General features: G+C 37.4%; 1 protein-coding gene across 2 annotated transcripts in view; it reads right to left on the bottom strand.

The window, feature by feature from the left end:
• The window catches only part of LOC128856810 (teneurin-a), a 327,215-nt gene that overhangs the window by 107,172 nt on the left and 200,037 nt on the right, over nucleotides 1-20,006 (bottom strand). For both annotated transcript variants that reach the window (XM_054092157.1, XM_054092158.1), the window contains exon 8: nucleotides 2,442-2,627. In XM_054092157.1, coding sequence (XP_053948132.1) covers nucleotides 2,442-2,627 — 186 coding nt within the window. The remainder of the gene's footprint in view (nucleotides 1-2,441; nucleotides 2,628-20,006) is intronic.

Genomic DNA, 20,006 nt, shown 5'->3' with positions numbered 1-20,006 from the left:
TAATTTTTAAATTAAAATTTTCTATATTTTTTTTTAGTAAACGCATGCTTCTCTCATTCATTAATTTGGGCGGGTTAGATGGAAGCCCGCAGGAGAAAGGGTGGCTCAGCCCATCATCATCATAAATTCCCAGAGTTCCAGTGTGGAACATAAGGTAGCAGCGAATTTCTTCCATTGGGGTCTGTTTTGCGCCAATCTCTTAACTTCATTCTACCTAAGCTGCATGGCTTGGGTTTATCACTTCAGCAGTCGTCTCCAGGTATTCACTGGTCTTCCACGTTTGTGGTTTGCTTGGAGGTTCCAGTCAATGGCGACCCTTATTAAGTCACCATTTCCTCGGCGTAGAAAATGGCCAATCCAGCCCCATTTTCTCTTTGGGATCTGTAATAGTATTGGAGATAATATTCATAGAGCCAAATGCCGCCACAGCTTTCTTTATTCCGCTTTTGGTGCTCTCGCTCGAACCTCCAGAGACCGATATAACGCTGCCTAAATAGCAAAAAGATTGTACATTTTCGAGATCAATACCATCACTTGAAAAATTTCCTGTGTTTATACGAACGACTTTGATTTTCTGGATATTGATCTTCTCTCACCGCTTGAATCTTCGCTGTCATGTCAAGATAGTTGTGGTACAGAAGACAGATATTATCTGCATAGTCCGCTAGGTGCGCTTGCAGTCCCCAGGTAATATCGCCTGCAGATGACGAGGCGTTTTTCATGAAAACGTCCAACGATATTAAGGAAGAGTGGCGAGAAAACACATCTCTGTCGTACACCTGCTAATATATTTTAGCTCACTTGGACATGAAGAAAGTTATGGAAAATATTACGACTGATAAATTTAAAAGTAATATCTTCGCAAAACTGTTTATAACTCTTCGGATGTCGACTTCATATTTTGTGCATTACTAATAAATCTTTAAATATGCACACACACACACACGCACGTATGTGCCGGTATAAATCATTTATCGAGTGAAAAATTCGAATCATATACAAAACTTTTAAATGATTTTTCTAAGCTTGCCACGAACTCATTTTCAACTAATGATCAATTTTCTCAAAAAGCACAACGAAAACAAAAATTCGGCAGAAAAATCAAACTTCGACGAGGTGAAACTTTCAGCAACGTTATTAAGCGTTTTGCCAACTCAGCGGTTTTTCATTACTTCGCAGTCATTTCATGTCAGCGTTCACATCGGCTGGTGATGGCTGAAGTTTTATTGTTGCGGTAGACGTCATCGATATGTTTACATACTGCGTTTTTGCTTTTTTGCTGCTGTGCGTTCTGTACATCGCCGTCTTTGTTGCCTACGATATCCTGACTTGGCTGTTTCGCTGGTTGTGCCGTCGAATACGTTTCGCAGAAGCGCCGTCGCCGCCCCTCCGAGCACCACGCGCATTGCACCAAGTGGAGGAGTAGAGTGGCGGCTAAAAAGCTGTAAGTCAAGAAAAAAGTTGGGTTCCGCCACCCTGGTGATACTACGGGAGGACAAGCCATTCTCAGCTATACTTTGCTCAGTTTTAATATGTTTCCGTAGCTATCTATGTATTTATGTGTGTAGTTGGGTACTGTTATTTTCGAAATTAATTCAGGATTTAAGAAAAATATTGTACTTTTTTTTAGTTTAAGATTGATAAGCATTTAGTGAATAAGTAGCACTCGATTACAATTTTTTGTTTTAATAAAAGTAACCGCATTGCCCATTTTCTAGTTTGGCTAACGGCGCGGCTAAACTAGAAAACAATTAAATTTCATAGGTACCACAATTTAAATCTACTTCCTGTTTTGTGCTGTGACTTTGGCATTGAAAGCCACTAGATGTAATTTAAGTTCTTTTGTGAGGTTTACAATTCTACGCACCATCGATTACGATTAAGGACCTTTTGTTATTTCATTTGACCACAAAACACGCACCCATTAACAAGCAAGTGCGCACAGGAGCACACCCGCACGAACAAATGGAAATGCAAAATTAATAGAACGGAAATGTTTTCTACTTCCTTGGCCATTAATGGGCCCCTGGAGGTGTGGGTGTGTGTGTGATACATATTCGGGAGTAGGTGCATGCGCGGGTGCTGTTCGAGCTGCGTTTTATTGTACTAAATTTGGTTTAATTGGCGTTAATTAACGCCCTACATTGTGTGCCCCCTGCGTTTTGTGCCATGTTGCGTTTTACTCGTTGTTTCCTTTCAATTTGAGCAGCGGAAATAGCAAACCGCAACGACAGCCTCGCCGATAATTAACTTTTACTCCCCACCGCCGCCACTTTCCAACTGGCCACCGTTGCTCGAGTGCAGTGCAGGACAACTTCTGCCCTGCGTCAGCCCTGCAATTTGGACCAAAATACATACCCGCAATACGCACACACACCCGCACACCGACGCAGGCACATATACAGACAAATGAAGGCGCATAAAACGGTATTAATACTTACGCAGCGTGCAATGGCGTCCATTCCAGCCTTGAGAGCAGACACAGGTTCCATTTTTGCATTGTCCGTGCTCCGAGCATCTGGCGTCACAAGGCAGCTGATCGCAGAGATTACCAGTCCAGCCGGGATTACAGCGACATTTGCTCGACTCGCAAACGCCGTTCGGGCCGCAGTCCAAACTGCAAACAGCTGCAATAGGTAGAAAATATGGGAGCGATTAGTAAAGCATAAAATATTCAGAACTTAACTATCAAAATGTCAAATGTTCTACGGACAAAGAACATTCGAGAGGAAGTAGTGTAATTGTGGTCTAACTGAATGCGCAAAGGTTAATTTTTTTTAAATAGACTCCAGTTTTTTTACGGGTCAACTTATGCAAAATAGAGGGGTACGGTATTTTAAGCAGACAATCAGGCTGCCGTTTAGTAATTTGTAGTTACTCACACAGCATTCGGAAAATACCTATCTGGTACAATTACTTAGTGCCATTTGTAGTTGTTCGCTCATTGGGGTTGTCCAGTTGCACCGAAACAAATTCACTAAATGAGATTAGTGGATTAGTACGAATTAGCTTTTACCTGAGGTTTAGATTAGATGATCTGGATCCTCTAAATATAAGTTTATTTCATAACCGAGTCTCGTTACAACGGATTCAAACTTGATCGTTTGCGTTCCTGTGTATTTATATAGGGCGAAATAGATATACATATTTACTTTCGCTTTTCGTTGCATTCAAATTCAAGTCATTTAGCTTCCAACCAGAATTTTAGCGACCAAAGAAATATAGAGTTAATACCTTCATTAGCTCTCGCTATTGTGAGAAATTTGAGCATCTTCCGCAAAAACATGAATGGATACAATTTTACAGCAGTTAAGAAAGTCGTTGATGAAAATTCTAAATAAAATTGGACCTCTTATATGCCCTTGTGGCACCTGCGAGTGGATTCTTCTTAGCTTAGAACTTTTACCTAGCTACAACTTTTGGCTAACAATTACAAAGATAATATTCCATTAATTTTACCGCACCATAAGAAAATCCAAAATATTTTTCTAGCTTTAGTAAAAGTACGTTGTGAACAATCTTGGTAAAAGCCCTGGAAAACTTTATGCGAGCATTTTGGACCGATTCTGTTCGTTCAATATTTCTCTGCTCTAAAATATTAGACAGTTTTAATGTATGCCGAAAGGTATTCTGAAAGAACTTGACTACAATTCGATTTTAATTAAGTGGCTAGTTGTGTAACACAAAGGATATGCCATTCAATTTTAATACAAGATAAATTATGTGCTTCTCACAGATAACTGTTCCATCAGCTTCTTATAAAATACGCCATTACGGTCTGGAACAAATACGTAATTATGTTGACTTTGATGTCACAGGGAAAACCAGACTTAAAGCTAAAGATGTTCTTGCATTTATAAAGGTGTGGCCCAAATAGTTCAGTTATATTTGTGTTACTAAAACGTTTTTTTTCAGAAAAGGAGACTGTTGGGCACTTTCTTTGTAAATATCCGAGTTTGGCAGCTACACGATTAAAGTCATTGAAGGTTACTGCAGTGTTCCAAACTAAATCCCATCAATCTTCTCTATTATTGTACATCAACAACTCGGCTGGCTGCGGATATGTGCCTGTGGTACTTCAACTATTTCACGTGCCTAAAACAATTTTTAAAAGTATAGTTAGACCAACACTGGAATACGGTTTGATTGTCTTGAACCAAAAATATGAAATAGAATAGGCTAGAAGGATAGAATTCATTTAAAAGCAGTTGTTGCTTTATTGTTACGAGATTTTCACTGGGTTTCGCTGCAAGGTCTTCCTCCATACAAGTCGTATCGTCTAGTCATTTATATCTTATTAAATTTCTCTTTATTGATAATCGTAGAGAATGTTGAAATAATACTTTTGATTATACTGCCCACGGGGTCGTTTTGTAGTTAATTTTTTCTAGCAGAAGTCGAACTTATTACTCACTTTCGAGTATCAAAGCTCTTTAAGCCTCCTTTTAGTCGATTTGTTTGAAATAATTTTAGTTGCCATCGCAGCACTTTTGATAATCAAATCTGCATTTTACCATCAAGGAAACGGTTATGAGGGTTAGCGTACTAATAAAGTGGTATGCACCAGTAAGACAATACATTCAGCCAAAAATGTTTACTTTTTACAAGACAAGTTCATTACGTTTTTACAACACAAGTTTATTACGCCAAGCAAAAATTTCCGAAAAAGCAGGAAAAATCGATATATTCTTCAAAAAAGAAAGGGTACTACTCTTCACAGACGTTCTATTTTACTCCAGGCGCATTATTGATTTCACTATAAACTTAGTTTACATACTTTTTATCCCACATCATCCAAGTGCCCTCCATCCACTTTTATTCCATTAACTTGCACAAAATCGTATTCTCCCATTTCATCTAAGTCAAATTTAAGTGACTAACTAAACTCGACTACAATCTGCCATAAAAGCTTTATTTACGAGGTCTAAGTGCTGAGAGTCAACGGGCACCTGCTTGTCTCAGCATAATCGCGGAATTTTTTGTAGTTTCGCGATATGTACAGTTTATTGGTGCCTGGGATGCACTCATATGTATGTATGTGTGAGTGTCTAAGTGCTTAGTAACTAAAGCGGAAAGGATTCGATAAAGAAGGAGGAGAAGGCAAGTGCGCTTTGTTCTAAATGATAAATGATGTCGTGGTTGAAAATCGACTGATGGTGTGGGCGAAATGGAGTCGATTGTGAATAAAGTGAAATTGATAGACTTTGTGGATGCAGACACCATGTCGTGTGAATGTTGCAAAGACACCGGCGAGCAAATGTGTGTACATATACATATAAGTAAATGATACATGTGTGGGTGGAAAATATGCATGCGGCTACGTACCTATTAGGCAGACTAAAAGTATTTTTATAAATTAAGAAGTTAGAATAGAAGTTGTGGGATAATTGGGAAACGGGTCCGAGACTTTCTCATATGGTAAAGAAAATTTCGAAGCAAAAAAATTCAAAAAAAAAAGTTCGCAGCTGCTGCCAAGTTTCGCGTAAAAAGCATTTGCCTGTCAATCCATATGTGGAAAAATATCCAAACACGCAACAAGAAAGAATCGAAAGAGAAGCTTGGCCTTTGTTTTAAGGACTTACCCAGCTAGTCCCTTAGTTGACAAATAATAACGGGTGCGGATATTGATCGGTTTTACTTAATTTTCAAACTCGTCAGTTGGCGTATTAATCAACGCCACGTATCGAGAGTGGGAGGGAGAATAGTTTTGAAGCGAGCAGACATGAATAAATATACCATTTTACGCATTTACTTAGATATGAGGTTAGATAAATATTTTCCACGGTCAGTACGATAAACTTGGATTTTTCCAAAGTTCAAATATACAGACGCACTTCTCGCTATGAGTACAAGGAAAATGGCACTTCGTGGAGTCTATGCATTAATTTATTGTGATTGCACTTCCAATTGACTAGTCTCGAATTTAGTTGCCGAAAGGTCACCTTGAACACAACAAAGCATCTGCTCGAGTGTAATTCATTTGTCCCTTGGTGATCAATGGCAAATTTTCTGTGAAAATTCATAAAGCTGAGTGTGTGCGTGTGCTTGGATGTAGACACATATGTATATAAATAATCTGCTTATCAAAGCTACTCAACGTTAAATGGAGAGTGGAAAGTACCAAAAGCTCACTTACCAACAAATGAGCTGACATTATCAAGTGTCATGCCACACACACGCACACAAGGACGCGCATCCTTTTGCATTGGCGTGCTCGTAAATATAGAAAAATATGCGTGTTGCAAATATGCTTGCTTATTAAGGTTTATCCTTTTGGTGACATTTTTTTCATTTACTTTCATTTATCCGCCTGGAAACTATTCACTATTTTGTGTGGGAGAAAAATAATACCGTATAGCCATACATACATACTAACGACTTTCACTGCAACGCTGCACATAGCGTAGATAGGTATGCGTGCGTGTATCCTTGTTCATTTTCGCTTTCCTCTCAGCCCCCTTCTGCCTCATATCGAAAGGACATTAACCTGCAACTATGCAAATCCACTATGTAACGTATATGCCATGCAATCGCTGCACGTTCGCCTCTTTTTACTATTTTTATTTGCATATATTTTCCCATTTTCTACTATACCCGTCCTGCAGGGCTTCAGCGCAGTTACGCCGCATGCTTCTACTTCCTACATTTGAGCCACTTGCCTCCTTTTCTCCTGCATTCTGTCAGCTACACATTTGCTTTGTGAATCAATGATTGAGCTTCTATGCCACGTGAGCTTGGCCTGAAGACGGAAAGGCATGCCAACGGAGGAACGACACGACCGACGGATGAACGAACGAAAGGCTAGACCTACCGATGGTAGTTTGAACGAGGGACGAGCGCGCCAAGTCACTACTCCGGGCAGACGGCGCATAATTTGAAGTGAGCGGCGACGAGTTGCTGGCTGCAGATGATAAAGAAGCCATTTAGGCAGGCTGGCTAACAGACAAACATGTTCTGGTGGGTCGATATGGGAGGACCTTTCCTGTGTGGAGATGGCAGATGTGCGAATAAATGTCTTGGATGGGCTACTCACGCCACTCACCCGAGTCAGAATGCAGGTGGCGTACTTCAGCGGCAGATAAGATCACTTACTAACATACAAACGGTGGAACAAAATGCGCCACAGTTGAAAAGTAACAAAAACGGCAACATAACGTGCAACGTAAGCTTATGATGTTGCTGCGGCGTTCGTGTGGCATTTGTGGCGCTGTTTGGCAGCTAAATGGAAAATACGGTCATTGTGTGGCAAGACAATCTACAGGGGGTGAAGCAAACAAATCTAGTTGAAAGTAACAGGCGACAACCTAATATTTTTGCATTTTTTCAAAAGCTTTGTGTCGGTTTCCACACTTGTGCGAAGCTGATAAACTTAACGAAAACCATTGACAGAGAGTTGGTTGCTAGCTGTCATCCGAAAAAAGTAGAATAAGAAATGTGGCGACTGAAGAATAAATCACTAATATTAAGCGAAGTAGTGTAAACGAAAGGCATGTGTGAAGGTTTCTTTGGACTCAAGAAGATGCAATCGAGGAATTATACCTCGTTGCTCAAATATCAATCAATTCGTATCATAATTTTAATAAATTTATATTCATTTATATGATACCTACTTCTTTCTATTTATTTATTTGGATTTTAAAATGCCGTGGTTTCAATTTTTTATATCAAAACAAATGCGTCTTTAACTTTTTGCAATCGAGACATGGCAGATCAGAATTGGTGAACTTCTGTAAGGAGAAGATCAAATCTCTTGGGTGTGCAGGTAACATTTCTTTAATCTGGGTTCGAGGACATAGAAACACAGAGGGAAATGAAATTTCTGATGAGCTTGTCATGAAGAAGTAGTTCAGTTTTCAGTTAGTTTCAAAGGTGGGAGACCTTGTCGCCGGCATCCCTCTGACTCTTGTTAAAGGGGAATTGCTCAACTTATTACTGCGTGCAACAGAAGGAGAACTAAGAAAGTCCTGCAAAGAATTCACGCCATTCAATTTCCAAACTTGTGGCTGCGCTTACAGGTCATTGGCCAACAGTACTCACGCAGAAAAGCTGGGTTTAGCATTTAGTCTACATTTGGCAGCCGGACGGTTACGGTCACTGGGTGCTATTTTCATTTCATTTTCCATACCATTTCACTTAAAGTCCATTTTCCATTTGACTTAAAGTCTACATTTGTTCATGGGGAAGGATTTACAAGCCATTCACGAGTTTTCGATACAATCCGAATCTGCACCCTTGTAACAATCAATCAGTGAAAAACTTGGCAACTTTCTGTCAATATGTTGGGGAAAGTGCAAAGAAATTGGTATCAAAAGTCGATAGAAATCAGTGGTTTAATATAACCTGGAATTCATTTCAGTCCTCTTTCTCAATTTTACATTTTTTAATACAAAAAAAAAACCCGTTTCTAAAAATATTTTATATGAGCGATGACACGCAGAAAAAAATTTTTATAAGAAAAATATTCCAGACCATATTCTGAAGTTATGGATACTTGTGTCATTGCAAAACTCATATTAATTTTTATGATACTGGGGAACTAAGCAGTACATGCCGTCATAGTAATTTAAATCTCGTTATGGATATTTTGGCTTTATAGCCGTGCAGCTACTGCTACTCTTTCCCGTAGCAAAATTGATAACAAAATTTGCGTGGTGTAGACCTTTAAAGCGGAGCCCATCTACCGAACTTCTGCAAAGTCACCTGAGGGAGCAAAAAAGTTTTTAGCGGAAGAAATAAATATACTTAAAAAATTATAAATAATCTAGAGGCTTACTGTGAAAAATGTAGCAGGGAGGTTAGTCTAGCCAAATCGCCAATAATGGCTTTTCGTCGTCGGGGTAAACTATCGAAAGAAGAAAAATGGTAATATAACCGAGAAAATATTATTATAACAGACCCTTACTGCATTCTGGGGGTGATCCCTCCACCTAAAATGGTTTCCCAGAAACATCTATGTAGTAAAAAGGAATAACGCAGCAATGTCAAGTTTAAACTTCACATGGAGTAACTTGTGAAATGGAAAATAATTCAATCAGTCTGTCAAGCTGTCCAAAGTTATGCGGCGCGGGTATGGGGTTACTGTGTGTTTGGGAATGTTGACAAATTAAACTGCAATTCATAAGGAAAATTTTTAAGCTCCCAAACTGTAGGCGAATGCTATTTGTTTAGAAACAGGTATCGAGTGTGGTCACATCTACACGCTTGCATTACACTCAACATAAACTTAAAAAACAAAAAATAAAAAAATAAGGCTCGTACGCTTCCTAAGAAGACTAGTTTTAAAGGGAAATGTTTTCTGGGCTAAGGTTTTAAATCAAATAGGATGGACTTTCCATTTGAAGTGGGGCGAAGCGGTGTTAGAAAAAAGCGAGAGGATAGAGAAAAGCTTGTAAATTTTATTGACACTGCTAGCAGGCAAGACATGTGGAATGGATCACTAAATAGTTCGGACAGAATATGTAAAGAGCTGGACCATAGTATAGCTCATGGATTTTTTAAGACACAAGTAATGGCATTTACAATAAAAGAGGCTCTTCAAGTGATAAGCTGAGCTTATGTTTAGATAGCGATAAAAATATAGCTAAACTCATTCAATGTTCTAATCAAAGGTGATTTCGAGACATAAACAACTAATCCGCTCTAAGAAGAATAAATCATTACTTTTTTCGATTTTTTCGAGGTAAGTGAAAATAAGTGCGCTCTAAGAGCAAAGGCCGGTCAACTGTCTCTTTTATGATATCGAAAACAAAGTACTTTGTAATGATTTTAAATTTAGTAATGCACACCTTGCATTATATGAAGGAATCGGATCAGTGAAGTTCAAATACCTGAGTGCAAAACGAAGAAGCTGCTTTCGAATGCATTCAAGTCTATTGACATGGCACTGATGATATGGCCTCCATGTAAAGACGGCATACTCCAGCTGGGATCGTGCGAGTGAAATAAATAGTAACTTTAAAGTGTAAGTGTGAAATTGGGAGGAAAACGCCGAATGAAGGCAAGTGTAGAAAACGATTTGACGATGACAAAATTCAAATGACTAAGAAATTGTAATTTCATTAAGAGTATTCAGACGCTGTACCACTGCACTTTGTGGAAAGACCGTCCTTCGTAACAGAAAATTTATTAGTTGAATTGTTTTGTAAAGAAATATCTACCCAATTTTTCCGGCAAAAGACTTTTAAAGTCATTAGCTTATGTTCGTTTATATGAGTGAAAAAAAATGTATAGTTTTAAGATAAGATTTTCTGTGAAAAGAAATTAATCCATCTACTGCACTAGTTGCTAAATGCACACACACACAAAAAACATGTACATGGTATTTTATCAAGTCTACATACAATGCCACACACAGATACTAACATTTTCAATTATTGCATAAATCAAAGTTCAAATAGGATTTTACTAATACTTCGACAACTATTCACTCTTCGCATCTTTCACAAAATATTATACTTCACACCTCTATCTCTTTCTCTTCGGTTGATTTAACCAAATTATAGGTGCATGTCCTTCACACAGCCGTACGTTTCGTATCGACAGCTCAATGAACAAACCTCATTTCAATGAAGCTCACACATCTCTGCACATACACACGCGTGCTCCGACAGTGGCAATACCTCACCTTCGTGCTGACCACTTCAATGTACCAATACAATATTGCAATATTGCTGTATTATTAATAAATAGCACACATACACTTGCACCACCTACAGAAAGTGCACACATGCACATACATTTATTGCTCACACACACGTAATCGGCAATAAAGCAACTACAGTAACACGGAAACGAGGTCAAGGATGCGCCTGCCATTGATAACATCTTCTGTAGCACCTTCTACTGCGCTCCTCCCGTTGCTCTCCCGTCACCCAGCTTACCTCGAGCGACCACATAAAACTTTCAAATTAAACGTCGTGACAGCTGAAGCACAGCGGGTGCCTCCAGTTGGTTGTACGAACAGATGTAAGCATGAGTTTGTGTGGGTGAGCACTTATTCATTGGTGCCACATGCATTTCATTGAAAATCGGGCTAAATCGAACGTATCATAAAAGGTAAGAATATACCCGCACAATAGCTGGCCTTGCAGGTGGCCCTTGTGTGAGAATTTAGTTTGAAAACGTTTCGCCATTGAGCATTAAAACCAACTTTAGGCTTGCTGCAGTGAATTGTGTAAAAAAATCTATTTTAACCACAAATATCGAACCCTCGCCGATACAGGCCACTACTCTGCAGCGGTCTGTCAGTGGCGCCATTGAATTTTTAATGAAGGTTTCAAGTGCAAATTCATGTATCTTTTTCCCGCAACCTGTTCATAAAAAAGCTTCCACGCGCCTAACAGGAGCGCCGAGGTAGAATGGGTTGGGCTGTGATCGTTTTTACATTCAATATTATGTGCGTGTAGGCATTCTGATTGGGGGCTTCCTTTTATAGGCTTTTAGGAGATTGAGGCCTCACATAATACTGGCGCACTGGCACACAAAGAAACAGCACCGCCAGGCGTGCTTATATACATGCACGGGCCGGTAAAGTAGTTACACGAACTTACAAACAAAAAGAATTTTTGCATAAGCCACCTAAGACGCTCTACGTGATCTCTTTTTTCCTGATGGAGTGCCCATTGATTGAATTTTCTAGGTATTATTGCCACTGTGCGTGTGAATTGCCGATCGTGCCTATGTAATTCCGTTTACATCGTACCACAATACAGCTACAGAGGGGTGCTTCGGAAAAGGCTTCAATACATGTGCATAGATTTATAATAGATTTGTGTACATACATACACGCATACAAACAATTTATTGATTATCACGGTGCAGCCGACCCCGCAGGAAAGAGTGTGTGAAAGGTAAAGTAATCAATACACTTATGTACTTGCGTGTAATGTGTTCTTCTACGCTCGCGGGCATGTATTTGGAATAGTAAAGTGAAAATGATGGCGTACCCGGAAGATGCAAGAGCTCAACGAAAGCCAAAAGATTATCACAAATGGTGGATTATGGAGCGAGATCAAATGCGGCTTTACAATGTATTGAGTATGCGTATGTATATGTGTGGTGCATATTTGTATTTATGAAGGTGCCTGAAAAAAATTCTAAAGATGCTACAACAAAATAACGATAACCGTCCACCCTATGACGCTTGGCTGAGGTATAAAAATACGATAACGGGGGCAAGGAAAAAAATAAATAAGGGTAAAACGGCAGTGACTATTCCAGTAAACCTTTTTGTGGACTCCTCGACTTATTATGTTTTACCTGTTCTTTACTGGAACTTTCCTCGAAATAACCAAGTTATTATTTTATGCTTTTTCAGAAATTATGGACTTATTTTAATCACCGAATCGAGTTGAAAAATTATGCCACAATTCAATTAAGAAATTGGAGAACTTTGAACTGAAAGCTAGGCCACAAATATAATAAATGTATACCTTGTCGTGAACAATTTCAAAACCATTTTCATACCAACTATCCATATAAAAAAATCCGGTATGGTCTGGGCATTTGCTGTAGCACCACAGTTGGCGAAGCAAACAATCTTTGAACAAAATGAGGCTTTGTTGAAAAGTTGTTCTATTGAGCAACGCCATGCAAACAAAATAGCAGCTATTAGACACCTCAAAGGAACTGAAACTATTTGCTTCTGAAATGCATTAGCCAGTCTAATAAGTTCGGTAGATAAAATGTTTAAGCCAACTTCTGAAAATGATTTAATTTTTTTATTTCATTTGCATTCCTGCATTTGAAAAATAGTTTTTTTACATTAATTGAAAGGTCTACTTAATGGCTATGTAAAGCTGAATAGTAATTTCTCAGTAAATTTGGTAGTGCCAGAAGTTATTTCGCATCAAGCACTTGAAGTCGTCCTTCTAATAAATGAAAAAAATGGAAAGATAAACGTAAGTGGTAAGTGGCCCACCGTTGGTACACGAAACAACTCACGCCTTAATCAGTCTATGTTTTTCTGCAGCTTGCGCAGCTTGACTTAGATATTTTCAAGTTTTTGTTTACAAATAAATGACATTTCCATTATGTATTTCTTCAAAAACTCAAATTGGAATTAAACAAAAACAATGTGAAAGCAAATAACACTTTGAAGATAATGACAAAATTTCGCCCTGAACTTATGTATTTGGATCCAAAGAAGCAAGGCAAGAAATATCCAATGAATAAAGACATGAGAAATCTGATTTACTACTTTACCTTTAATATTCCGGCTTTCCATGCACAAAGCAACAACAGTAACTATAAAAAACTGTGCTACGCTGTTCCTACATAGTTTCGGCAGCTAAAGCGACAGCAACTATGAAGCGCCACGAATATTTGAAATTTGGCAATCAAGACAGCAAAAAAATCTTTCAGCCAAGCAAAGCTACACAAATTTTCAAAAACAGAATTGCAGATTTTCTAATACTGTTGCTGTTATGCTGACAAGTTTTCAAACACTGGTTTAAACTCGAATATACGAGATTTGGCTATTAAATAGCGAGACTGACGCTGGGAGATTAAATTTCCTTAATTCAATTAAAAACAACCTTAGTAAACGTAGCATTTTATAATTCATTTGCATTTGACAATAAGGAAAATTTAGAGCAATTTCAGTATGTTGACTTTATTACCAGACAAGAAGAGAATGAACAGAGATGGCTAAGAATACATGTAACATTAAAAGTGAAAAATAATTAGGATGTGGTTAGCCTGCTCTGGCCGAGCCACTACTGAAAATGTGATGAATTTTTGGAACAAATTGAGAAAGATTAGTCACGATGCCACTTTGAAACCAGGTAACTAACCTCAACAGTTTTGCGCCACGAAAACGGAAACTCAACTAGGATCATCATTTATGTTAGTCTCGGCATGACTGAGAAGTAAAGCTGAATTTATTAGAGGTCTTCATAAGTTTCTCACTCAACAAATTCCCAAGGTCTAGACTGCTGTAATAATGGCTCCAAATTACTTGTAAAGTTAATTACAAAATGTAATTTTTTACTTTGCTAGTTGGTTACCAATTTTTTTAAAGCCCCCAGTATTACATATCGCAACATGAACGTATATAGTCGTTATATAATGCAGTAATCGATTTTTTGATTAAGTACCAACCGAATGTGTAAGTAGGACTGCAGCCTGTACGAAACAACCACATAAGCAGAGACGGAACTTTGTTGCCACCAGCAGCAACATTTAATCAATTACTACGCTAATGTACAAAGCGTTAAAATAATTTTGTTTAGCCTGCATGCCCGCAAGTGCATATCAGCATAAGTATGTAATGGGTGTTTTTGAGACCTGTAGATTTTTTTTAAATAACGCAAAAAAAGCAAAAACCATGGAATAATTGAAAAAGCTAGTAGCACCCTTCACCATGTTAACTTACAGATTCTATGGAATTTAATGTACAATAAATAAGAAACTTCGGCCCCTTGGAAGCCTCGTCCGCATGTTGGGCGGTCGAGTCAGTCCTCTAATTGAATGTTGAGTGTTCTATCGTAGCGCTCATCAAAAGCCAACGAAAGAAAAAGACAAAATAAAAGTGAAACACGAGGAAAACCAAGTGGCAGAGGTATTTTTCGAGCGAATTCGAGGGTGCATAAAATTGTAGGTCCTTCCATTTTGTGAATGACATACAACAAGGCGCACACCACAAATAGTAATATATATGAATTTTTATATGCACAGCATTGCAACCATAAGATTTGTTCTCCTCACACTTAAATTTCCATCTCACAGAACGTAGAATTCGGGAATACATTTCTAAACCCTGTTCGATTACAAATCCTAGCCATGTAATTTCGTCACTTGAACAGCTGGTGTGGAAGTTATTTGAAACAAAAGTACCTAAACTATAAAAAACACCCGTTACATATATATACTGAGCATAAATTTAAATTAAATTTCATAGATTTAATTTTCATAAATTCAATTTTTCTTTATTAAATATTTACTTGCATGAAAGTGTGGGTGCAGCAGTTGCAGTCAGGACAAAAATCACCCAACACAATTGTTATGGCAAAAGGAGGTTATAAGTGCAAATGGCAATGGCACACGTGGGCAGAGAAGCATTGTCGAATTACTCGATTCTATGCGAAATAAGAAAATTGGACATTTTGATTCATTCAATGTTGATGAACCGCATTTGATATTACTCATACGCAACGGTGTGCAATGCACTTCTGCTTAAGGGAGCAAGCGATTGAATGTGAAGACGAAAACACTTCCGACCATGCTTGCCTACGCCTTACATGCATGTGCGAATGTGTGCATGGATGTGTGTGAAATCGTTTGGACATGTTTGTGTGTGTATTTGTTTGCAAAAGTGGGCATGAGGATATACTCGTTCGTTAGTGTGTGCAATATGCTTTTAAGAGTGTTGGTGTATACTCCATTACAGCAAGCAATTAATTTTGTTATTGTTCATTTGCTGTTCTACACTACTACTTATGCAGGCAAGTGTTTGCTTGTGCGTACGCTAGTGACGCGTAGTGACACTTGTCAATTCTTGCTTTCTGCTGGTGATGAATTGTTTCAGCAAATAGTTTTATGGAAAATGGCATGTACATTTTAAAATAACGTCACAGATGAGCAAATACCTACGTAAATACAGATGCATGCATGTGCGTACATTTTCCACAGAAATCTAATCCTTTTTTATAGGCTTCACATACAAAAAGTCGATGTAAAAGCAGACATTCGACATTTTAAAGAGAATAATTTGACTATGGATTTCCTGTTTCAAAATGGTCAGCATAAACAATTGAATTTAATTTGATATTGATGTTTTATTGCAAGTTTAGCTGTAGATGTAAAGCACACATTTGAACACAATTTCCAATGTCAATGACTGGATAGCACAGTTGTTTCTAATAAAAAAGTTGTAATAAAAATATCAAACATTTATGGAATTTATTCACTCTGAAATAATATTTTGCTAGAGCGAATCTTGTGGGAAGTTAGCGGAGAGGCGAATGCAACTTGATACAGCCTTGTGCTTTAAATGTGGACTCGCAAGCTCAAATTTATGAGTAAATTGAACTTAAGAGACACTCCTCTTTTTTATGGTATTTTTGCATTTCCCACTAAACTTTGTTTCGGTATTATAGAAAGTGTTTGGCAAAATCTCTGATATTCAACGGGGCAAATCTTTGTTTTCAGTAGCGATTTTGTGCTGTCGGCAACTGAGCAATGGAATCCATTCTCGATGAACAGAAACCACACCCTACTAGTCTCTTAGAACTTAAAAAAGGCCGAAACGATATAGATATGTGACCTAGAGTGATATGGGCGTAGTGCGGCAAATAAATAACCAGCTGCACCGCTAACTAGGTCACATCGCTCGAATTGGTATAGACGAATTGGAAGGACTAAATGGGGCTTGGCGAAGGAACATGTGGAGGACTTTGCTGGACTCAGTTCAAACCGTCTATGCGGTTACTTCGCCTGTTATGCATAAGATTCTGGCAAGATTCGTTAACTTAAAAGACTCTAAAACAAAATTTATTCAAAACAGTGTTCATGTCCAGCTATCAAATTTTCAAATATCACAAACTACGTGCGGCTACTTCCATAAGAGATTATTCATGTGAATATATGTGCATAAATACGTATTTATGCGCATTCTAATGTATGTAGAAATATATCGGATCGCCTACGCATAACTGCCTGCCTTAATGTATTTGTGTGTATTCTATTTGTTTTCGTTTATTTTAACTTGATTGTCTTGGAATATTTCATTAGTATAGTATTTCGAGTGCAGTTTCCAGCTGCAGCTCAACACAAAACAGTTGGAATTGAAACGATATACAAATATTTGCTCAAGTTGCTCTAAAAGAAAAACAACTAAAGAAACTACAAAAATCATATTTTCATATCCTTACAAACATAGGCTTTGGCTGCATCCTCAAATCGTGTTATAGATGTTTGTGAATGCGTACTATTTGGGCAATTTCTATACGAGCAAATTGCTTGCTCACAAAACGTGGTGTGAATAATAACACAATCATCAATGAAAGAAAAAAAAATTGGCTTTTTTTTAAAGCATTCCAAATACCACTTTGGCCGCCGCAGCCAGGAACATAAAACATTAAAATATTAGAAAAAGCATTTCTAACAGCTGCCGCTTCTCGTCGATGATGGCAAAAATCCGAATGCATTTCTATTACTAAAAAACTCCCCATTAAAAACCACCTGTTTCTGGTAGAAAGTGGCCTAATGTGAAATGAAACAAATTTAGCCCTGGATCACTAAATATTCGTCTAACGGATTGTGCACGCCTACTGTTTTGCGAATTCGACCTCATTTACCGCCTCACTAACAGAACTTTCATAAACACGCAAAGTAAATAATAAAATATTTCTCTTAAGGGGTTTTATACGTCCAGAATTTTCAAAGAATCGAGTTTTTTTACGGATTATTATTCTTTATAGTTTTAGGCGCATTTTTGTGGAAGTCGATTGTAAAAATTGCCCATAGATACAAAGTTGTGGTAGAAAATGTAACTTCCCGACGAGGGTTTGATGCGCACAGGTAGCTGTCCTTCGTTTGACTGACCTCGAGCGAAATGCACTTAAAACTTTCAGCTCGTTTTTCTCGAAGCTACTCTTTCCGGCACGGTCTGCATGATGGCTCATACAGTTTTTACTATTTTTTATTTAAAATATTCGAAAGTGTTTTCTCTATAGTTTGTCGAGCCGGGCTTTTGATACTTTTATTAAAAAATGTATAAGCATAATTAAAGTGTGGCATTTATGAATTTGTGACGTAAAACGCGTACTTTTTTTAAAATGCCGTAAATTGTAAAATGAAATGAAAATCCGGCTCGATAGACTACAACTACAACTTTATTTTACAGGATTTTTTTTTAACTTATTACAGATCCAGCAACATTTCAAAGAGAAATGATGTTGACCGTGGAGCAATTTTTTTTATTTTACTTTGGGTTGTGTGATTTTTTATGTACTAAGTTTTGTAAAGAAAAATTAAAATAAATTTTTTTATAAAGGTTAAGTACTAATAAACAATGTCTAAAATGTTTTTTATATTTCTATTGTTATTCCTTCTAAAAACAGTTTTTCATTTAGCGCTGTTTTGGCGCTGCTGGACGTATTTGAACATTTGTTTGAAATAAAAGAAGAAAATATAAAAATATACTGGTTTTTAATTTGTAGTCTGTGCGCCATACTGATATTTGGCAGAAGCACATAATTGTTATATACAGTAATTATCACCTACTCAAATGCCTTATTCTGAGATAAGCCTGGGCTAAGTACCCCATTGAGGAGAAATCCAGGAGAGTCCCCGAAAAAATTGGGTTCGTATTCAAAAGAGAAAATGATACTAATGAAAAGGTCTCACTCGTTCTATTACAAAAATATAGAGTCAATATCTCAAAGAGATTCATATTATAGCTTTTTCTACGATGGGTCGCCCTTCGGCTAGCAATGGCCAACCAACAGCATTAAGAAGCACACCGCAATTAGGAGGAGGAGCTCGGCCAAACACCTAACAGAAGTGGCGCGTTATTTACCTTCTTTATTTATTTATGCCTTCAATTTAATTTATAATTGGAAAAAACTAAGTATTGAAAAAGGGCATCTGAAGCCCTTTCAGCGTTTTATACAATACCAGATTACTGGCTGCTTCCTAGCCATGTGCACTTACAACAGTTCGACACATTTGCATACAATTTTCAAACTTCTTCGGAATTAAAAAAAAATGGGTGCGCCGTTCTGTAGACCATTAAATTTTGGTATAATTAAGTGGAATTTAAAGTAGCTGAAAATTATAGCTGATTTTTCTGAATATTAATCTCTGAAGGTGTTGCTCATTTTCTCCATATAAGCAATGCAGAACGTCCCTTTCGGTCGAAATTTTACAAATCTTTTACAATGTTTGAAACTTTGATTTTATGATATTTGTTGTAAAATGAACTGTGTTTGTATAAATAATTAATGTATAGTAAAACATATTTAATGCAAATTAAAAAAATATAAAGGACAAGCAGTACAACCGTAAAAATATGGCGTTGCTAATTGAGTGCACGCCTCCGTATATGTATCGGGTGTTGACAAAATGTGTTCTGTGTTTCTGCTTAGTAAGGTTTGGCAAGTCATTGGCAAAATTGTGGAAATTTACTTTGAAAATAAAAAATCTCTTCGCGAAGCTCATCAAATTTGACTGATCCCATGGGCCATATACCTTATAGCCGAGGTGGATATAAAATAAAATAAAATATATATAAAATAATATAATATAAATATAATAATAAATATAAAATAAAACAAAAAATAAATGTCATCAAATTATCCACCAGATTGTAATAAAGAAAACCACATTCCAACAATGTTTCTGTTTGTATATAAAATTTTAAGTTCTTAAGCTCATAAACAAACACCCGATACATGAATAGACACACAAGCATTATTGTCATATGGACGCAATGCAACGGTCGGCGTCTGCAACTATCTTCGTACACTACAACCGACACCGTTGACACCAATTCTGGAATTTGTCATGGCTTTTACACATCTTTGCCTCGTTCAAGCACATTTTAAGCGAAAATCTTAAGAGTTATAGCACTGGATCAGCCGCCGAACTCAGACTTTTTTCCGTTACCAAGAACTTTTTATTTCGACTGAAGCTGAAAAGACTTTGGAAGAGGGATAGTGATTGCGAGCCTATTGAAGCCGAGAAAAATTCCCTAATGTGCAGATTTATCAAAAAAAATCTAAATGATCAGAGAAAAGAAAATTATCAAAAAAGAGAAAACTGTAAAATATAAAACGGAATATATCTGTTTTAGCTAAGAATACAGTTCTAAAACTCTCTTGAGTCCAACTATTTATTTTTAAAGAAATGTGCACGAATGGTGAATTAATTTCGGAAACCCAAAGATACAGGTGTGTTAAAGTAGTATAAATATCTAGTATATACGCAATATTTTTCTGATATACAGTAGCCGTTGTACTGTCGTTATGTTCTAATAATTCGAGCTGCTCTGGCGTTTGTTTCTT

This window comes from Anastrepha ludens, chromosome 3 (genome assembly GCF_028408465.1).
Source record: "Anastrepha ludens isolate Willacy chromosome 3, idAnaLude1.1, whole genome shotgun sequence".
Classification (NCBI taxonomy): Eukaryota; Metazoa; Arthropoda; class Insecta; order Diptera; family Tephritidae; genus Anastrepha; species Anastrepha ludens.
The sequence above is the reverse complement of the archived record's forward strand: the minus strand, read 5'-3'. Positions and strand labels throughout refer to the sequence as shown.